Source organism: Oryza sativa, chromosome 12, assembly GCF_034140825.1.
Source record: "Oryza sativa Japonica Group chromosome 12, ASM3414082v1".
In the NCBI taxonomy this organism is placed as follows: Eukaryota; Viridiplantae; Streptophyta; class Magnoliopsida; order Poales; family Poaceae; genus Oryza; species Oryza sativa.
The window spans coordinates 5,395,921-5,416,192 of NC_089046.1; the positions used below are offsets into that span (position 1 = coordinate 5,395,921).

Sequence of the window (20,272 nt, forward strand, 5' to 3'; positions counted from 1 at the left end):
AAAATTCAATGTTTCATATATAATACAAACATGTTTCAATTCAAAATATAATTGTTTGTTATTCATAATATAATCATGTAAGATCTTGCTTGAATATTTAATTAATTGTAGTAAATATAACAATGTAATTATATCTCAAATTGAAAAGGTAATTTAGGAAAAAAGTTTAAAGATTGTTAACTAAGTTACTTAGGGAAGAGAAGAGAAATAAGTGAGTGTGCAAAGAGAGCGTGTATGTAAAAGTGGGGGTATGTGGGCCCTACATATAACATGCATGTATAGAGCTAAAGGAGAAAGCTAGAGGCTACAAAAGCACAGAAGTGGGCGTTCGATTTTTCGAGTTTCATCGGACGTCTTACACATGGGTAGCCCATAAAACTACTTATAATCTTATATTAATTGTCATAATACTTTAGAGAATCGTCCCCTTACTCCCCTCCAACAACAAAAGAACCGTTCCCTCTAGTTAAAGAAAAAAAATCACTTCCTCCTTTAAAAAACGCTCAAAAAAAATCCAACCAATTATAAAAACCGACATAGAAAGAAACTAAATCATATTTGTATCATCTGGTACCGTTGCAATGCACAGGTATGTAACTAGTTAAATATAAAAACTTGAATAATTTTATTTAGCTTTTCTCTTGTAAAATTGATGTACAGTGTTGTCTGAAGTTAATCACAAAGCTAGCAAAACTAGTACAGGATTGTTGACCATGGAAAAAAATCGCACTTGTCATTATTAAGAGAGGACACAATGGAAATAAGAGACAGTTCGCTCACCACGACTCGGCACCTCCCTGCCCCCGCTCTCCCATTATACATACTCGGTATACCATGTAAGAGGCATCAAATGCAATACACTACACAGGATTAGACGACTGTTCGTGTTAGAGCCATGGAAAAAATTGTTGCTGCTAGTGATGCTCAAGAGAAGGAGGATGAGCATTGCTTGTACGCGCAAGAACTCATGTTTGCCTACAACCGCTCCATGGTCCTGAGAGCGGCGGTCCAGCTTGGTCTTCTCGATGCGCTCAGCGCGGCCGCTGGAAACGCGCTGACCGCGGATGAGCTTGCCGAGAAAATCCAGGCCACGGACAAGGCCGAGGTGGCCGTCTCGGTGGATCGGATTCTCCGGTACCTCGCATCCTTCGATGTGGTGAGGTGCTCCACCGAGACAAGCCCCGACGGCGCACTTCTCCGGCGCTACATGCCAGCGCCGGTGTGCCGGTGGCTCACCAGAAACAACGGCGAGGGATCGCTGGCTCCCTTCACTGTGTTCGTTGTCGACGAGGACCACCTATTGCCCTGGTATATATACGTATTCTTCCTATCGCTATAAAAATTTGACGATTTTTTCCAATATCCGATCCGGGTTTTCATTTTTCCAGATAACCAGCTAGATATAGTCCCGTCTGTAAAAGTTGATTTCTACAGGTAGAGTTAATTTTAAGAGTACCGCCAACGAAAATACATCACATGCTGCTATGCATGTTCTTGTAGGCAACATATAGCGGCAGCGGTGACTAGTGGCGGGCCGGCGCCGTTCGAGAGGGCACACGGGTTGCTCTACTTCGAGTACATGGGGAAGAACCAGCGGCTGGGCGCGCTGTTCGACCACGCCATGGCGCAGCATTCAGTGATTCTGGTCAGCAAGATGCTCGAACGCTTCCAAGGATTCGACGGCGTCCAGCAGCTCGTCGATGTCGGTGGGGGTGACGGATCCACCCTGGGGATGATCACCTCGCGGTACAAGCACATTAGGGGCATCAACTATGACCTGCCTCATGTCATCTCTCAGGCCCCATCTCTTCCAGGTATGTGTGAGATTTTTGTGTAAGATTGTGTTGACTACAAAGCATTCGGTTTGCGACGAACTAATCTTTACCTAACTCGGGTACGCGAGGTACGCAAGCGAGGGGAATTCGCCCCCACCGTGTTACTGGGCCAAAGGGAGTATGGGCCAACTTGTCTAATGTCCTGAAGGCCAGGAGGCTGGCCCTCTTTCTTTCCTTTTTTTTTTTTTTCCAATCCTCTTCCAATCGGGAGAAAATCTGTGCTGTTATTAAATCTGGCAGCTCTCGATGTCTTGATTGGGAGCGACTGGGGTTAGGAAGAGCAAAAGGCTCGATGCCTCGATTGGCAGGAGTACTAAAAGAAAAGTAGTGCTTAGATATATATCTAAACTAAGCACGATGACAATTCAAAATAAATATACTTAAAGAAACCAACCAATATTTTTTTTCTTTTTCAGAGACCACTATTGATGCATCTAACTAATGAAAGATTCATGGCGTATGTCGCACATAACTAATATTAAATTTCATATTAACCTTAATCTAAACATATTGATTTCAATTTAATAGATGGTGCAGGTTGTTTTTTCTCTATATCCTATCCTTGCCCTCCCGATCTCTTCCGGTCTTTTCGGTTGAACACTTCTATTCAGTTCCCGATCGCTTCCCAACGCTACCTCCGTCCTTTCCTGGGGCGTCCGTGTGGGAACCAACGGTTCTCTAAAAATTCAGTTGCCTCGATCGTGTTTGGCCAGTCAATAGGATACATGTCCAGCAATAAAAAGACAGATTTTAATTTTACTCGAAATATTTGGGGACTTCAATTTTCATCCAGTGAATCAGTTATTGTCCCTTCAAGAATTCAATCGCAGTGTGGGGGAGGGGTGGCGGCGGTGGGTGTGCCTGATCGGCGACCAGCCGCGCGGGCCTGCATCCGCGCGGTCAGTCATGCCTGCCTAGTCCATTAGTCCATTAGTACAACTACTACTGCTACAATAAGGTCATTCTCAACCCAAGACATTAGATGTCGAAACATGAATTTGGCAATAATAAAAGGGGTAGCGCACGAGACCTAAAAGTGGATGGATGCGGAGACAAGGATTTAGACAGGTTCAGGCCCTCTCAATGAGAGGTAATACCCTACTTCTGTTTGGGGATTTGAATCCGCCGGGTGTAGTATAGATCTGACGATCATATTCTGTCATACCCCCTAGAGGGCCTCCTGCCCACCTTATATAGGGTGAGGGGCAGGATTACATGATAGAAATCTTAACCAATACGGTATCGGTTTTCTAAATCTACTTTACAACATTATCAAACCAGGACTTTAGGCCGTTCCATAATATACAAGGAAATGTAATACCCAAGTCATGATCTGTTACATATTTCATAGATATGAGTTATCCTCTATAACTAGTCGGATAACCATGCCGTGTGGGTATGTGGTACCCATAATCTCCACAGTAGCCCCTGAGACATTCGCAGTCGAAAAGATAATCTTCTCTCGCACTAGATTACTGCAAAGCCGAGTGCTTCAATCATCTTCGCCATGGTCCCCCGAGTACTTTTACCAAATTTGAAGACTGTGGAGGGCTGAAAAATAATTGACTGTAGACTTAGGTGCATCGACTAGATGTACCTAATAGGTGTAGGCCCCGACTATATGGATAGTTGAACAAACTAAACATATAGTCAAAGAGTAAATAATCCAACCAACTGAGTGGTTTTGATAATTGTAGTCAACCGAGTGACTTAATATTAATATATAGCATATGCGGTGTGAATCCCTGAATAATATGATCCAAGTGATATACCGACTGCTTTGTAACATATGATGCGTGCAACCTAAAGTTGACTATATCATTTAAAAATTCACATAGCAAAACAGCTACAAAGAAGCTTGTATGTTGTGAATAAAGAAATTTCCAATGTATTGGGCATACGCCATGCGCACACTGCTTTAACAGATGTGCTTAAGTCCCTAAAAGACACATGGTTTCACCACACCTAAAAATATATGGCATATGTGGTGTAACATCCGAGTAAATAAACTCATAAAGGATTTACCAACTGCCTGGAAAATGACCTCAATATATAATCAGCCTAAGCCATAATATTGGTCAATAAAAATGCACACTTACGTGGCAAAAAGCAATGATATTTTATCCAATCAATTGCTTTATAAACCCAAACAGCGCCTTAACTATATAAAAAAGTCAGTAGGACAGCTATGAAAAAAGTTCACTGCTGGGCACCTTTTAAAATGCATTGTACCAACTCCTAAAAAGTTGAGTAACTGCGGTATAAAAGGATTTTAAGGTATTGGGCACTTGATCACGCGCACTTTAGCATAAGCAAAAAGTGCCTAAGTCCCTAAAAGAACGTGACAGGCCACACCTGAAAATATGGGCTACAGACATATTAGGCCTAGGCCAAAAAAATATGCCTTCAACACCCTTTAAAGGATGACGTATGTAACATGCTCTCGAGTAATAAATCTTCCGAGTGATATAGACCAAGTGTAGCTCATATGAATAGCTTTTGATCTGAGTGATTATCCCTTATGGGATACTCCAAAATAGATATAAAAATTGAATCCCGACTGGCGCAAGTATTCGGTTGATAGCCCTTACGGGGAATAATGATTGGTCCAGTCTTCGAGCATAGAAAATAATCTCAGAACAAAATCCAACTTGAAGGTATGATCCCTGTGTTTGAGTTGATAAGCCCCTGAGCAAATATATAGCTTGTCCTTCTGTCATAGTCAAAATTGTCCATTGGCAATAGCTGATGCAGTCGACATGGAGACGAAATGACTAACATGAAGATGATATCACCCATCAAAGCTGACAGAAGATGTCAGTGGTAGTAAAAACAGTGACACCAATCAAAGGTGATGAAGTCGCACAGCCGTGGAGGCAAAGAAACCAGTCGGCAGCGGTCAGGTCAGCTAGCAATGAAGATGAAGGTGCCCAACAACAACGACAAAGCAGTCGGTGGCAACGAAAGCAAGTCGATGAAGACGTAGACGCGCATCAACGGTGATGGCAAAATCCACCAATCATGAAGATGAAGAAAATAGTCGGCGACGGCAAACGCATCCGACGGTAATGATGATTAGCGGCAACAAAGATAGCCGGCTATGGTGACGAAGTTGCCCATCAACGGCAGCAGTGTAGGCTATGTTGAAGAGGCTTGACAGGATGTTGATGAAGATGACGATGCCGGCGATCCAATCAATAGCGGTGTAGCAGCCGATGATAATGACGAAGACGCTCATCAGCGTTTGCGTAGTAGGTAACCCGTGAAGGTGAAATAATAAGTCGGCGAAGACATAATCAGCCATTAGCAATAGCGGAGATGTCAGGGCCGATGAAGCAGAGATGCTAGTGATGATGTCAGTGACAATAATCCATCAAACTATTGAGAAGATATCAAAGCTCGAGTAGTTTCCTTGATGCGAGCGTGTGCATAACGAAGACTGATGCAACGCCCCTTGATTTATAAAGATGCCAGTAGAACTTGGTCTTGTAGCTGTTGCAGATGCTTCACTTGGAGGAAAGTATATGCTGTTGTCCAACTCAACAAAACTGAGCTGATTGGTTGATAACTCTAAACTCCCGGACATGTAGATTAAATCTCAAACTTGATAGTTGAAAATTTTAGAGTAAATTGTGGCAGCGTCTAGAAATCCAAATGCCGGTGTAATAATTGGAGTCGCTGAAGTCAAATTTCGGCTCTGAAGCGAAGATAAAGATAATAACTCCTAGAGTTGACTCATTGATTGATTGATTACTTCATCTTGACATAAAACTTGTCGAATTTTGAGTCTTGTATTTGTGTAGCCCCCGACTCTTTGGTTAGTTGGAAAGCAATTGAACATAGAGTCGAGAACTATAGCTTCCTGTCGTCGAACAGCCATCACTAGAGTGAAGATGCATGTTGAAGATGTCCAAGTAGAAATATTGAAGATTGTAACACCACTTGTTGTTGTAAAATAACACGACATCATATTTGGTGAGGCATGCCGAGATGTTGAGGCTCTTGTAGATGTCGTGGTTGGTGAAGCAGCAAAACTTGCGAAGTAGCGGCAATTGGTTTTGCCGGTGCAGAAGACAATAAAGATAAAGTCGCTCCACCATGGTGAAAAGGTTGCATAGCCATGATGAAGTGAACACGAGTCGACGGCAACAGAAGCAAACTGGTAGCGAAGACGCGTAGTTGTGAAGATAAAAACACTAGTCGGCGGCGGCTTAACCAGTCGGCGACGGAAGAAGTAGAATGATGACGAAAATGAATATGTCCTTGAATGGCAGCAAAATAGGCCAGCCATGAAAGTCAAGGCACCATGGGCGGCGGCGAAGGCAAACAGGCGATGAGGATGACGCTAGTCAATGATGACAAAGACGCGCGGCCGTCGAGGCGAACAAGCCAGTCAGCGTCAGACAAGACGGCCAGCAATGAAGACGATGACGTCCATCAGTAGTGGTAGTGGTATAAACCAGCCGTAGAGGCGAGGACACCAGTCAACAGCAGACGAGACGACTGGCGATGAAGATGATAAGGCCAATCAACACTGGCAGAATCATGCAGCCATGGAGGTGAAGAAACCAGTCGGCAGCAGACGTAGACAGCTTGCATTGAAGATGATGACGCCTATTAGCAGTGGCGACGACGTGGCCAACCGTGAAGACGGTAGCACCAGTAGGCATCATACGAGGCGGCCGGTCGGTGAAGATGTTAACGTTCAACAACGGCGACATAATAGGCCAGCCGTGCAGGCGAAAACACCAGTCGGCGGCGGAGGAGGCGGCCGGTCGGTGAAGACATAGACGCCCAACATCAGCAGCATAATAGGCCAACCGTGCAGGCGGAAACACCAGTCGGCGGCGGACGAGGCGGCCGGTCGGTGAAGACGTAGACGCCCAACAACGGTGGTGTGACCAACCAACCGTATAGGCGAAGACACCAGTCGGCGGCGAACGAGGCGGCCGGTCGGTGAAGACAACGACGCCCAACAACGGTGGTGTGACCAACCAACCGTATAGGCGAAGACACTAGTTGGCGGCGGATGAGGGCAAGCCGGTGGTGATGTTCTGACTGATCCATTCCTGGAGCGTAGGAGATAAGCTTAAAGCCATGAATCCCTTTTATGCATATCTGGATCTGGATCCTAAAGAACAAACATATAGGATGAGTAGTATCTGATATAAATATAATACTCGAGGAAAATTTAAGTATTTTAAAATATTTATAAATATGTATTTCTCCTCTTGTCAATTTTGATTTCTCCGAGCAGATGACTCCTTACGTTTAAACACTCTGCCTAACTAGTCATAGTCCCCAAGCATTGGGAGTCGGCTTAGGCACTTCCCAAACATGCATATGAGGGACATGAGTTCGTCATTAATGGAACAAAGTTTCACGGATCAGAGTTTACTACTCGGGTACTTTTACAATTATTAAGAGCAGAAAATAAATTATTTTATCTCTATGCTTTTGATTTATTCCGAGTAATACTTAGCACCTTGCGTTACTCGGTCCATCCAACGAGCCCCCGGTGCTAGGAATCGGCTCAATGGCAACTATCCATTGGCAAACCAAACGGAAATCATAGGAAGATGGAACTCCATAACTCGATAGGCACTTTTGTACTCAGATTATGTCGCGAGCAATCAAGATAAATAGTATGAAAATTGTTGAAAAAATATGATATAACATCTGTAGCCACCGACTCACTAGTCAACGGCAAACCAGTTGATGTAGTGAGGCAGAGAAAAAAGAAAATATCATATAAAGAAAATTTAATGATGACTTAGCTTTGTAATATTCCCCTTGGTGATGGCAGAGGTGGCCAATGTGGGAACAAAGTCGTCCATCAATAACAATAAAGACACCAGTTGGCGGCGGCGGGAGCAAGCCGGTGGTGTAGATGACGAGGTCCATCAATGGCGGCGGAGTCCACCAACCGTATAGGCGAGGACACCAGTCGGCGGCGACGGAGGCAGGCCGGCAGTGAAGTCGAAGACGCCCAACAACGACGGCATAATAGGCCAACCGTGTAGGCGAGGACACCAGTCGGCGGCAACGGAGGCAGGCCGGCGATGAAGTCGTAGACGCCCAACAACAGCGGCATAATAAGCCAGCCGTGTAGGCGGAGACATCAGTCGGCAGCGGCGAAGGCAAGTCGGTCGGTGAAGCCATGGACGCCCATGAACGGTGATGTGACCAACCAACCGTATAGGCGAGGACACCAGTCGGCGGCGACAGAGGCAGACCGGTCGGTGAAGACGTAGACACCCAACAACGACGGCATAATAAACCAGCCGTGCAGGCGGAGACACCAGTCGGCGGTGGCGAAGGCGAGCCGGCGGTGAAGACGTGGACGCCCATGAACGGTGGTGTGACCAACCAACCGTATAGGCGAGGACACCAGTCGGCGGCGACAGAGGCAGGCCGGTCGATGAAGACGTGGACGCCCATGAATGGTGGTGTGACCAACCAACCGTATAGGCGAGGACACCAGTCGGTGGCGACAGAGGCAGGCCGGTCGGTGAAGACGTGGACGCCATGAACGGTGGTGTGACCAACCAACCGTATAGACGAGGACACCGGTCGGCGGCGACAGAGGCAGGCCAGTCATTGAAGACGTAGACGTCCATGAACGGTGGTGTGACCAACCAACCGTATAGGCGAGGACACCAGTCGGCGGCGACAGAGGCAGGCCAGTCGGTGAAGACGTGGACGCCCATGAATAGTGGTGTGACCAACCAACTGTATAGGCGAGAACACCAGTTGGCGGCGGACGAGGCGGCCAGCGGTGAAGACATAGATGCCCAACAACGGTGATGTGACCAACCAACCGTGAAGGCGAGGGCACCAGTCGGCGGCGATGACGGCGGCCGGCAGTCAAGACAATGTCGCCATCAGCAACGGCGGCGGAGTTCATCAACCGTGGAGGTGAAGGCACCAATCAATGGCGGCGGATGCCACGTATGTATGTGCACACAAAAATAACAGATCAGAAAATAATTAGAAATCTGTGAATTAGATGACTAGAAAAATCAATATTAATTCTAGATTATGTAAGAAAATTAAAACGATAGACCTGGTAAATGTTTGTCACACAAACTCTTAATGATGCACGTATGTCATCGGCGTGCAGGGCCAGATATGAGTCCGGAGTATGCATGGCTGAGTCCGATCAGTCGGCTCCGAGCCCACATCAACTCCGATTCATGTTAATAATTGAATCTCGCCAGAAACTTTGATATTTGACGAGAAAACATTGGCGGTGGCTGAGAGTTGATGTATTTCTTGGTAGCGGCTGAGCCATGTAGATCCTCGTATATGCTGACGTCGGAGATTGATGTGATGAATGTAGCGGTTGACCGGAGGCTGACCGAAGTCAGATTGGATTTGAAGTTGGCTGCTTGGAGAGCTTGGAATAGATCACTGCAGTGTTCGGGAGATCGAACAGGAATTTGCTGAAATTGTCGGCGGCGAGAAAGTCAAACTCCTCATGCAAGAAATCTGCCCTGAAGTGAACACAAAGCCGGCGACTCATGGAGTTGATTCCATCGCACTTCTCGACGGGAAATTCGACGCAACCCCTACCTGGCGCGCCAACTGTCGAAACATGAATTTAGCAATAATAAAAGAGGGTAGCGCACGAGACCTAAAAGTGGATGGATGCGGAGACAAGAATTTAGACAGGTTCAGGTCCTCTCAATGAGAGGTAATACCCTACTCCTGTTTGGGGATTTGAATCCGCCGGGTGTAGTATAGATCTGACGATCATATTCTGTCATACCCCCTAGAGGGGGCCTCCTGCCCACCTTATATAGGGTGAGGAGCAAGATTACATGATAGAAATCTTAACCAATACGGTATCGGTTTCCTAAATATACTTTACAACATTATCAAATCAGGACTCTAGGCTGTTCCATAATATACAAGGAAACGTAATACCCAAGTCATGATCTGTTACATATTTCATAGATATGAGTTATCCCCTATAACTAGTCGGATAACCATGCCGTGTGGGTATGTGGTACCCATAATCTCCACACTAGATATAGTTTCTATAAACTCCACATCATCAAGAAACTAGTACTAGACCCTACTCTTCCAATGCAAACACCACTATTCCATACTTAACTTTAATGCTACTTATCTCACATGGTGTCTTGGATGTTATGTAGAAACCATGTCTCATGCAAGACATGGTTTCCTTCTCTTTCCTCATTTATTCACTTGCCACATCATTTTTCATCCTAGGTGGCTGCTTATTTAATGCTATAAACACCATCTTAAGGGCAGTCACAACTCTCCATCTAGGATGGTGTCTATGGCATTAACTACATTGCCATGTAGGACTTTTAGCTTATGTGGCACTATATTAATTAAGAGAGAGTGAAGAGAGGAAGAAACTGGATCTTATGCAAGACACAGCTTCAACACGAGAACCTATGCACTAGACACTATCAAGTTTTGCATTGGGAGAGAATAGTGTCTTCATAATAGACGAAGAATAAATATAATTGGTAGAGAAGAGAGATGATGTATTTATTAATGGCCCACTCTAAGAAATCATGGGTTGTGGAGTGTAGTTTCTATTGTGATGTCTTATTGACATGGCACCATGGACACTACTTATGGACACTATGGGTTGGGACTGCCCTAATCATTGGGTTGGGAATGGCCTAATACTACTACCACTAGTACATTATTACTACTACTAGTAATACTAGTAGTACTATTATTGTTTTTATATGTATATATACACGTATACAAAGTTTATATATGACGTATACAAAATTTATATACGTGTATACAAACTTTGTATACGTGTATTTTTTTTATATATGTGTATGTATAAAAATTAAAAAATACACATATATATATATATAGACTTTGTATACGTGTATACAAAGTTTGTATATACCCATATACAAACTTTGTATATGCGTATACAAAAGTTTTGGGTTTTTATATACGTGTATGTATAAAAATAAAAAATACACATATATAAACTTTATATACGCGTATACAAAGTTTGTATATACCCGTATACAAACTTTGTATAGGCGTATACAAAGGTTTTTGTATACATATGTATAAAGACGAAAATAACTGAAAACATACGAAAAGAAAAAAAGAAAAAACAAAAAAAGGAAAGAAAAAAACAGGAAAAAGAAAAAAGAAACCGTCCGCCAGAAAAAAAAATTTCCACGCGCCGTACTCCGCCCTCCTCTCCGCGCACGACACGTGTCCAGTCACGCTTTGAACGCTAATTAGCGTTCTCGGGCGGCGGTGGGGTTTGAAAGAAACCCATCGACAAGGGGGTTTCAATCCACTGCTTGCGTTTCAATCCAGCCGCGTGGCACTATATCGATTTTAAGGGAATAAAATAATAAAAGAAAAGGGAAAACTTGGCCTCAAGAGAATATATCTTTGAGAGCAATCAGAAAAGTGTTCTGATAAAAACGACTTCACGCTGATTCAATTGTCATCCAATTTCTCGATTTATCTGTCGCCCTCTTGGTTCCGTAGCTCCATTGGCATGCACATCCAAGCTCCCTGATGCAAAGATGGAGACATGTTCATGAGTAGATTTCGGGATTGCTCTCAGCTATGCAATCATGCAAATATATAATCCCAATCATTTTATATTAATCATAAATATTAATTAGTTTCTACCGTTGCAACACACGGGCACATTTGCTAGTCGAATAAAAGAATCCAAAATCGTAGCTAAGCGTGACCTGAATGTTGATCTTATATTACAGGCGTGGAACATATAGCTGGAAATATGTATGAGAGCGTGCCTAATGGAGATGCAATTCTTTTGCAGGTATGATAGCGTAGTAGCAGAATCATTTGGGTTGTTATAGTCATATAGAAAGAAAATGTTTAATCATATACAGTTTGTGACGCATGAAATTTTTGAGAGTACAAATACAATAAAACAATTGATGCTAAGGTTGAACGATGTCTCCGATATAGCTGTGAAACTAGGATTTGGCTAGTAGAAAGAACTAAACTCATGCTATAAAGATGGAGATAATTCAAAATTAATTCATACATGCTTATGCAGTGGATGCTCCTTATGTTTAGTGACGAAGACTGCATCAAGATACTGAAGAATTGCCACCAAGCTCTCCCGAAAGGCGGGAAAGTGATCATTGTGGATGGTCTCCTGCCGGAGACCCCAAATACTAGTCCAGCTGCACGGGATTCATTCACCATGGATATGATCATGTTTGTCCTCTTCAAGGTAGGAAAACAGAGGACGGAGCAAGAGTTTGCAAAGCTTGCCAAGGAAGCTGGCTTTACCGGTACCTTTCGGTCGACCTACATATTCTTGAACTTCTATGCTCTTGAGTTCAATAAGCAGCTATATACCTAGAAAACAGTATGGTCTTGAATAAGAGTTGCTAGCTCGCGTGTGTATACTTATGTCTCTCTATGATATGTTTCTATTCCCATGTATGTCCCTATTGTGTTGTGTCCTACAGCTAATCTAAATGTTAATCTTCGGTATACCATATACATGTGCTCATGGTCTCTGTTTGGATAGACACTACTCTCTCTGTCTCTAAATATTTAACGCCGTTGATTTTTTTAAATATGTTTGACCATTCATCTTATTCAAGAACTTTTGTGAAATATGTAAAACTATATGTATACATAAAAGTATATTTAACAATGAATCAAATGATAGGAAAAGAATTAATAATTACTTTTTTTTAATAAGACGAATGGTTAAACATGTTAAAAAAGTCAACGGTGTTAAATATTTAGGGACGGAGGGAGTACTACAAAAGAAATTTGTCTAGACGGGCAAAACCGATCGCGGATTTTGTGCCCACCTTTACACAAACGACTGGAAATCGACATTTCCACATGTGGGCTGTGGCCTGGGAGCATTTCCTTGTACACTGACAGCCAGTGGAAATCACTGATAGGCATTCAAATTGTATAGTACCTCATTTTCAAAATTTATGTTTGCACGGACCATTAGTTTTATTAAAAATTTAGTATTAACTAGAAAAAAAATGCCCGTGCGTTGCAACGTTTTAATCTTATTTTTTTATATGGTTTAGTTAAGATGAAATTCACTATGAGAATTCGCTTGGATATATATATTTTTATAAAATCATGGGCTGCAGTTAGGAGTCCGATCGTCTTAAGTTAGCATGCGAGTTTTTTAAAACATATTTCTTATATGATTCCTGTATTACCAAAAGTGAACGATCTTAAAAACCGACTCAAATACGGATATGTATTTCTAAAAGCAAACGAATTTAAAAACCGACTTATACACGGATGACGTACCAAAATACCGGTAAAAACATCTTTAATTTTTATAATAGTAGAGATACGTAAAAGTACAGGTTAAAATTATATTTTTATTTGATGATAAAACAAATCATGACAAAATAAATGATATTTATAAAAAAATGAATAAAATGAATGATCAAATGTTATGTGAAAAGTCAACGGCGTCGTACATTTTGAAAATGGAGGGAGTATAACACAACTGTAAACAGTCACTGCTCTGTTTTTACTAGGTCTGAATCCACATTGACGATGCTATACAATTAGCCATTACACTCTCACTGTAGTAGCTAAGAGAGAGAACAAATTAACAGACTATAAATTCGAAAGTTTTGGAAGATAAAAACTGTCGAACGTTTTTTTAGAGATTCCGTAGCTTAAAATGAAAAGAGTAATAAGGCTATTAACGGTAGCAAATAACAAGCTTCTAGCAAAGATCATGGTAACAGAAACAGAGTTTGCCTAGATTTCAGTAGAAAGCAAATGCTTATGCTTGAACCAGTATTTCATCACTGCTGTCTGTCCAAAGTCTCTTCACTGCATTTTTTGCCGTCCATGAAGTATGAATCTCCTAAATAGGTGATTATAATTAGTCATCAAGAGTATCACTATAAACAAATTTGTCAAGAATGAACTGAAAAAACAAGAAATATTTGTAACATAGGACCAAATCTAAAGTTTAATAGCTTATGGAGTCTGTTAAAGAAACTTTTGCACAGTAGAGTACCGTAGCATACATGTGAATGGTGATATGTGAACTTTCGAAATGCTACCTTCTAGACAAGCTGTGCCCATTCTTCAAGTGACACGAGAGAATTGGGATATATTGCGTTTGCAAACAAACTTCCAATTTGTCTCAAATACAAATCAAACTAGGGAAAGTTGCGTCACAAAACAACTGAAAATGAAATTAAAAAAACAGGGAATTTACTAATCGGAAGAACATATTAAAATAAAGGCATTTCAGGAAGACTCTTGGTTGAAAAATTCAAAACAATTTTGGCATGTTGAGACATTTTCCTTGCACATAAATTGTTTGAGCTAATCGGAGATACACCTTACATGACAAAATAAGAACAAGGAGGTCAGAGAAGGCAGTACCTATGTGCACCCTGGCAATATGGGAGATATTATTCCATTCAGGGCTTTCATATACTCCAACCTTCTCCTCCAGTTCTTTGCAGCAGCAAGTGATATCGAGCTTCTGCAGAGAGGATGGGAAATCAGGAAGCGACTGAAGCTTCCTAGCACCAGATAACAGCAATAAGTTGAGAGAGCATAGGTCTCGCATATGGAGGGGCAGAGATTCCAAAGAACTGGCACTGTAAATCTTCAGGGATTGGAGCTTTCCACGATTCTGAAGAAGCCATTCCTCAGGTAAGCTCTCCAGCTGCGTTCCACCTCTGATCACCAACCCCTTGGTGTGACAGAGACCCTTGAGTGGCTCAAGATGCAGTATGTCTGGCAGATCAATTTCAATATAGTCTATCTGCAGGGTGCTAGTAGACGATGCGTCGGGAGTTTGGGATGACCCGATCGCCATGAGCTTACTACAAGCACTGATTTTCAGCTCAAGAAGGTATTGAAGCGAACCAAGACCACCTAAGGATGACAGATTCTCGCATCCTATTATCTCGAGAGACTTCAGAGACTTGAGGCTCTTGAACACATCATGTGAGGGGAGTGATTCTAGGTATTTGCACTTCTCCAACACCAGCTCAGAAAGATGCGTGAGTCCTTGTAGTGCTCCAATCAGTGGAAGTTCAAGTTCACCACAGTAATTGACATTCAGTTTTTGAAGTGCTAATGGCAGGAATGTATCTCCAACACCTCTCGATGTCCTCAGCTTTGGACAGTTTCTGATATCAAGCTCTCTAAGTTCATTCATCTGTTCAAATACCAATGGAGCAGCCTCCAGATCTTCACAATCTGAGATGCGTAGGACATGGATGCTTTTGATGTAGTCTCCCTGCACTAGAAGGCTCTCTTCAAGTGAGTTCAGACATTTACATTCTTCGACAACTACGACCAGCAGCCTGGATGACTTGGTCTCGAGGTTCTCGTTGCATTCCTTTCCTATCCTAGGAAGTTTGGTCAAACCAACATTACTTGTTTCAAAATGAACCAAGGTAGTAGGCAGGATAGGCAATGCCCTCAGCTCTTTGCAGCGTCTTACTATCATAGTGTCAAGATTTGGAGGAAGGGATAAATCAACACAATTACTACTTGAGGCCTCAGATGATTGACCAATCTGTTGCAAACTAGGAAGGCACTCCAACCAAAGATGTTTAAGAGATACTAACTCTCCAAGTGAAGGAAGTTTTTCCCAATATAGACATCTTGCCAACTCGAGTGACACTAAGTTCTTGATGCAGAGATTTTCAATCCAAATAGGAGACCTTACACCACCATAACCTGAAATTCTCAGTGTTTCAATATTAGCATATGGCTCAAGGTGATTAAGAAGCAACTCATCTTTTCTGTTTTCCACAGCCGCACGTGCTGACCATGCCAAAGATAACAAGGTGATATATTTCTTATCATTTAGCTCGACATTGTCAGCTTCTTCATGGCTCTCAACATTCTCAAGACCAAGCACCTCTAGTTCACGAAGAGTACTCAAGTTGCTGATTGCGCTTATTTTGTTACCTTTGCCACCTTGGATCCTGTAGTTGTGCAGCTCCTGAAGTGAAGTGAGCCTTCCAATTGGGAACTCACCAATTTTGCCGTAATTCACATATCGCAGATGATCAATGTTTCCCAAATACCTCACTTGTTTTGGCTCTTCGCGAGAACCATTGAAACATTTAACTAGCAATAAGTGATAAAGTTTCACAAGTCCACATATGGTATCAGGAGATATCCTAGGTAGATCAATATAACAGAGGTGCTTTAGATGAGCAATTTTTGGAAGATGAAATGTATTCTCCAAATTTGATTGCAGTAGACGCAGCGATTTTGATTGTTCCATAACATTTTCAACTGCATGAAATAAATTGCTGTCAATCAAACCTGAGCCTTCAATGATAACAGTGCGCACATTCTTAAAATGTAAGATCTTCTTAACCTCCTCAGTAGATAAATGGTCAATTCCTGAAATACATAGGTGTCGAACTGTATCCTTCTCATTTTCCAACATGCCAGGACTGATTATTCTTGCACATTCCCCAGAAGATACATACCTTGCCAATTCATGCATTAAGTCATGCATTATGTAATAATTTTCTTTCCTTTGACTATACGGATCTACTTTGATATTGGTTTCAAAGAATGATTTCCCAGCTAATTGAGCCAAGATCTGTTCTCCAATGTCCTCAAGCCTTTTTGGTGGTTTATTTCCAGCTTCTGAGATCAGTCCTGAACCTATCCACATCAGCACTAGGTCTTTCATTTTAAATGCATAATCTTGCGGGAATATACTACAGTATCGAAAGCAAATCTGAAGGTCGGTTGGTAGACAGTAGTAGCTTAGTCTGAGGACTTCCATAATATCATCTTCACTTCCTTTAAAATGTTGCAAACCTTCTTGCAAGAAATTGTTCCAGTGTTGAAAACTCATATTGCTCCGCAAATGGCCACCGACAACCTTTGTTACCAGGGGACATCCTCCTAGTTTCTTCACAATTTGTTTGCCGACTGATTTCAAATTTGGAAAATCTTGTGGATTCTGACCAGAAAATACAGAATGACTGAAGAGCTCAAGATTTTCACCTTCTTCTAGTCCTTCTATTGACAAGAACTCTGTTTCAATTCCCATGGCTTCTGTGGCCAAAACAGCTACTGACTGCATCCGTGTTGTTAACAAAATTTTGCTCCCACTCTTCCCTGTCCTTAGAGGAGCAAACAACTTTTCCCATTTATCTATTTTCTTATCTTCCCACACATCATCTAAAACAAGCAAAAAATCAGTAGAATACTTCAGTTTGTGTATTAGGCTTTGCTGTAGTGTCTCCAAACAATTAGCATTAGGTTTTGCCCCCGTAGCAGATTCTAGTATTTTACTTGTCACAGATGTTACATCAAAGCGATCAGATACACACACCCATATAACCTTGAAATTCTTCCTAACCATTTCTTCACAAACACGTTGAGCCAACGTAGTCTTCCCCATGCCACCGTGACCAATTAACGACAGAATAGGAATATGGTTAGTGCTCATCAAATTTCCAGAAGCGTCAGTTGATGCCTTTGTCAGCCATCTAACTATCTTTTCTTTCTCCTTTTCTCGTCCAACAAATTTAGGTGGAGTTAATGTCAAACCTGTCGCACGATCATCGTTCGTTGAATACTCCTGCTGCTGACTACACGAAGCAACCTCTTTGAGATGTTCTGTGACTGTGAGAATGCTCATAATATCTGAAGCAACCTTGTCTAAACCCTCCACAGCTTCCCTCAACCTCTTGAGAGTGCCCCGGTGAGTAAATTGTTTCAAATTCTTGTCCAAAATACTGACATGTTTAACAGACTTAATAACTTTGTGCTTCACCTTAGAGAAAGAGGAACCCCAGACACTAACCTTGTGGTCCTTTGCCATTTCTTTGAGTTTGTAGTACTCGAGCACATCGATCACGTCCTCAGCCTCCTCAACTGCGTGCCTGAGCTGCCATAACCATGCATCTAGTGCACTGCTCTGTTCCTTTACATACCTGGGATTGACAATATCGAGAACGACCTGGATCTTCGGCATCGACTGCAGTAGCCTGTTCTTAATATCTTCGATGCCTTCAACCTTGTACTCTTTCAGGTAGGTGAAAGCCTTGTTGATCCAGAAGGAGATGGCTGCAGTTGCCACTGCCTTTCCAGCAAACACTAGTGCCATAACAGAAGCTATAGAGAAAGATCTCTATGGAGAGATTAGTATATTACAGCATATGGAGATGCACGTAAAAATTTGCAAGAGAAGAAGCAACACAAAGAGAGATTCAAGATGAAGATGGCTACTGTAGAAGCACACAAAGGAAAAAAATCCTCTCCATGCACATGTCAATGTAACTATATCACAGGCTCATATGCATCAGGATCCCAAATCTTGTGCATCTAAATAGGAGGCACAGTTCTAGTACCTGTAACAATGGCATCTTCAGTCTGCAGCTTTGTTAATTGTCTTGAGGGTGACTGGACTAGATGGAGTATCTCTGAAGAAATTTCATAGTTGGGAACCAGTCAATGCCATTAGTTATGTCCAGACTATGGATGTGGACAGCACAGCACTCATTTGATTTAACTACGCCTACTTGCAGTACTTTGTTGCTAAGTCTTCTGACTGCAAATTTGTATATATGTGGCTCAATTTTTCCACTCAAAGGGAAGTGCTCCCTACTTGTCTGACTTCCCGCTTTCCTATAATCTTGTAAGAAAATAGAAAGCCCACTTGTACTACCTCCTGTATTTTTATGGTGCAGATTGCAGATCAATCCCTCTGGTGAAAAAGTGGCATGCTAGCTAGCAACAAAATTATTCTGATTTTAATGAACTTTTGGACAATCCATATGAAATATGTATGTATAAGTGTTGGGAAAGATTTTTCGTAGCATAAATATCGTTAGATTTTTTTTCTCAAAATATATTACAAGAAAATTGTTGGTCGATATTGTTAATTTTCTATACCGTCCTGTCTAAGCCATCACATTTCTGTGATGAGATCTAGGAAGTTAACTAGTATTTAGATGAGAAACATCCAAAGAATTAATAGGTTCAGAATTCCTCATTCTGAAGTGTTCCCTCACCAAAATATCTGGTTCTGCCTCCGCCATGTAAGCAATTACAAAAATGCTAGTATTAGCTTATAAAACCGGCATTTCCAACATTACATGTCAGTATTTACAGACCCGCGCACTACACAACCAAATCTTAGTGCATTGTCTGTATAAGATTGTAGGGTAATTTTATCATGCTTGAGAAAGTATCATATTTTCTAGTGTAAAATTTAATATCTCTAGGTACCAAAAATTTTAATGTAAAATTTAGGTACCTTAAGGTACTTTTTCAAGTACAGTAAAATTCCTTGAGATTGTAATATGAGGGGTACTTTTTTTTTTCCTCAACAGATTCTACTATGAGGGGCTATTTTTTTCCCTATGTTCCAACCATACCGCTACATGAGATGTATAATATAAAGTCTACATCGGTAAGAAACCAACCTATATGTATCACTGGCGACATCCAAATCGAAGTTTCATGCACTCCTTCGGTCCAACCGTGACATTCAGCAAGAACAAGCAAACCAAACCATGCCTGCTCTAGCAAAGCTCAGAAGATAAAAGTGTGCACTGTCTAAGAGATAAGCAAAGCTGAGAGCCTGAGAACAAGCGAGCCGCATTTGCGTTGCATCCTACTGCATTTCTCTACTTACCTTCGCAGGGCGGGCATCGCGGCGGGGCGATCGGGTGGGGGTCGTCGGCGAGCGCAAACCTCGATCCACCACCTCCCGGTCGAGGCGGCGCCGCCTACTCGGGCCTCTTCGGGTCTCGGCTCGCCGTAGCCGCGTGAGGTGGGGGGGTGGCTTCGCGGCGGAGGACGGTGGTGGGAGAAGGTGCGGCGGCGGAGGAGGAAGAAGCGCGGAAAGCCGTTCGATCGAAACTAGTATCTTGGACGGCTGAGATTGACGCAAAGGGGAGGACAGATGCAGGGATCGAACACACGTATTCCAAATTTTATTCTGACCTGCCCAAAACCTTGGTGCAAAATTAATCATAGTTCCCTTTGATCTACCCATTGCAATAGAGAGCACAAGTGTTTTGGAGTAAGCTTCAACTACCTCCATCCCAATTTTATTTTTTTTTCATAAATATTTGGGTTTTTAATACTATTTTCCCACATGATTATCCTATTTAATTTTTACCAAAACTTACCCTATTCCTAACTATCCTCTCACTTAGTCTTGTATGGTATAGGCAGCAAAAAAAAATCATAAGACAAAAAAAAAGATCATAAGACAAAAATTGATTGTAAAATAAGACCATTCACAAGTCACAACACCACATCACATAGGAGCTATGTTTTTAACTCAGTTTGTATGGGTGGCTTGAGCAAGACATGTGTGTCTTTTGTAAGGTGTGAGTGCTTTAGCCAGCCCTCGAACCTAGCAAGCGAAGCCATGGCTTAAGGAGCCGCGATGGACACGTTCGTGTGTTTGC

General features: G+C 42.2%; 2 protein-coding genes across 2 annotated transcripts; one reads left to right on the plus strand and one right to left on the minus strand.

The window, feature by feature from the left end:
- The first annotated feature begins 776 nt into the window (after nt 1–776).
- Nucleotides 777–12,374, plus strand: LOC4351737 (3-aminomethylindole N-methyltransferase). The gene is made up of 4 exons (XM_015763948.3): nt 777–1,308; nt 1,501–1,814; nt 11,585–11,649; nt 11,893–12,374. Exons 1-4 carry the CDS (start codon nt 896–898, stop codon nt 12,202–12,204), a joined length of 1,104 nt encoding a protein of 367 aa, XP_015619434.1. The 5' UTR covers nt 777–895; the 3' UTR covers nt 12,205–12,374.
- Nucleotides 12,375–13,330: 956 nt separating this feature from the next.
- Nucleotides 13,331–19,729, minus strand: LOC4351739 (putative disease resistance protein RGA1). The gene is made up of 3 exons (XM_066306309.1): nt 18,200–19,729; nt 14,238–17,963; nt 13,331–13,707 (listed from the first exon to the last, which is right to left on the minus strand). Exons 2-3 carry the CDS (start codon nt 17,953–17,955, stop codon nt 13,646–13,648), a joined length of 3,780 nt encoding a protein of 1,259 aa, XP_066162406.1. The 5' UTR covers nt 17,956–17,963; nt 18,200–19,729; the 3' UTR covers nt 13,331–13,645.
- Between the last annotated feature and the right edge of the window lie 543 nt (nt 19,730–20,272).

What these genes read in the sequence shown, in the direction of transcription:
- LOC4351739 (XM_066306309.1), bottom strand. Translation starts at nt 17,955, where the DNA reads ATGGCACTAGTGTTTGCTGGAAAGGCAGTGGCAACTGCAGCCATCTCC. An exon ending in TATTGCCAGGGTGCACATAG is followed by an intron (nt 13,708 to 14,237) that starts GTACTGCCTTCT and finishes TCACCTATTTAG; the next exon opens with GAGATTCATACTTCATGGAC.
- LOC4351737 (XM_015763948.3), top strand. Translation starts at nt 896, where the DNA reads ATGGAAAAAATTGTTGCTGCTAGTGATGCTCAAGAGAAGGAGGATGAG. An exon ending in GAGGACCACCTATTGCCCTG is followed by an intron (nt 1,309 to 1,500) that starts GTATATATACGT and finishes ATGTTCTTGTAG; the next exon opens with GCAACATATAGCGGCAGCGG. An exon ending in TCAGGCCCCATCTCTTCCAG is followed by an intron (nt 1,815 to 11,584) that starts GTATGTGTGAGA and finishes CTTATATTACAG; the next exon opens with GCGTGGAACATATAGCTGGA.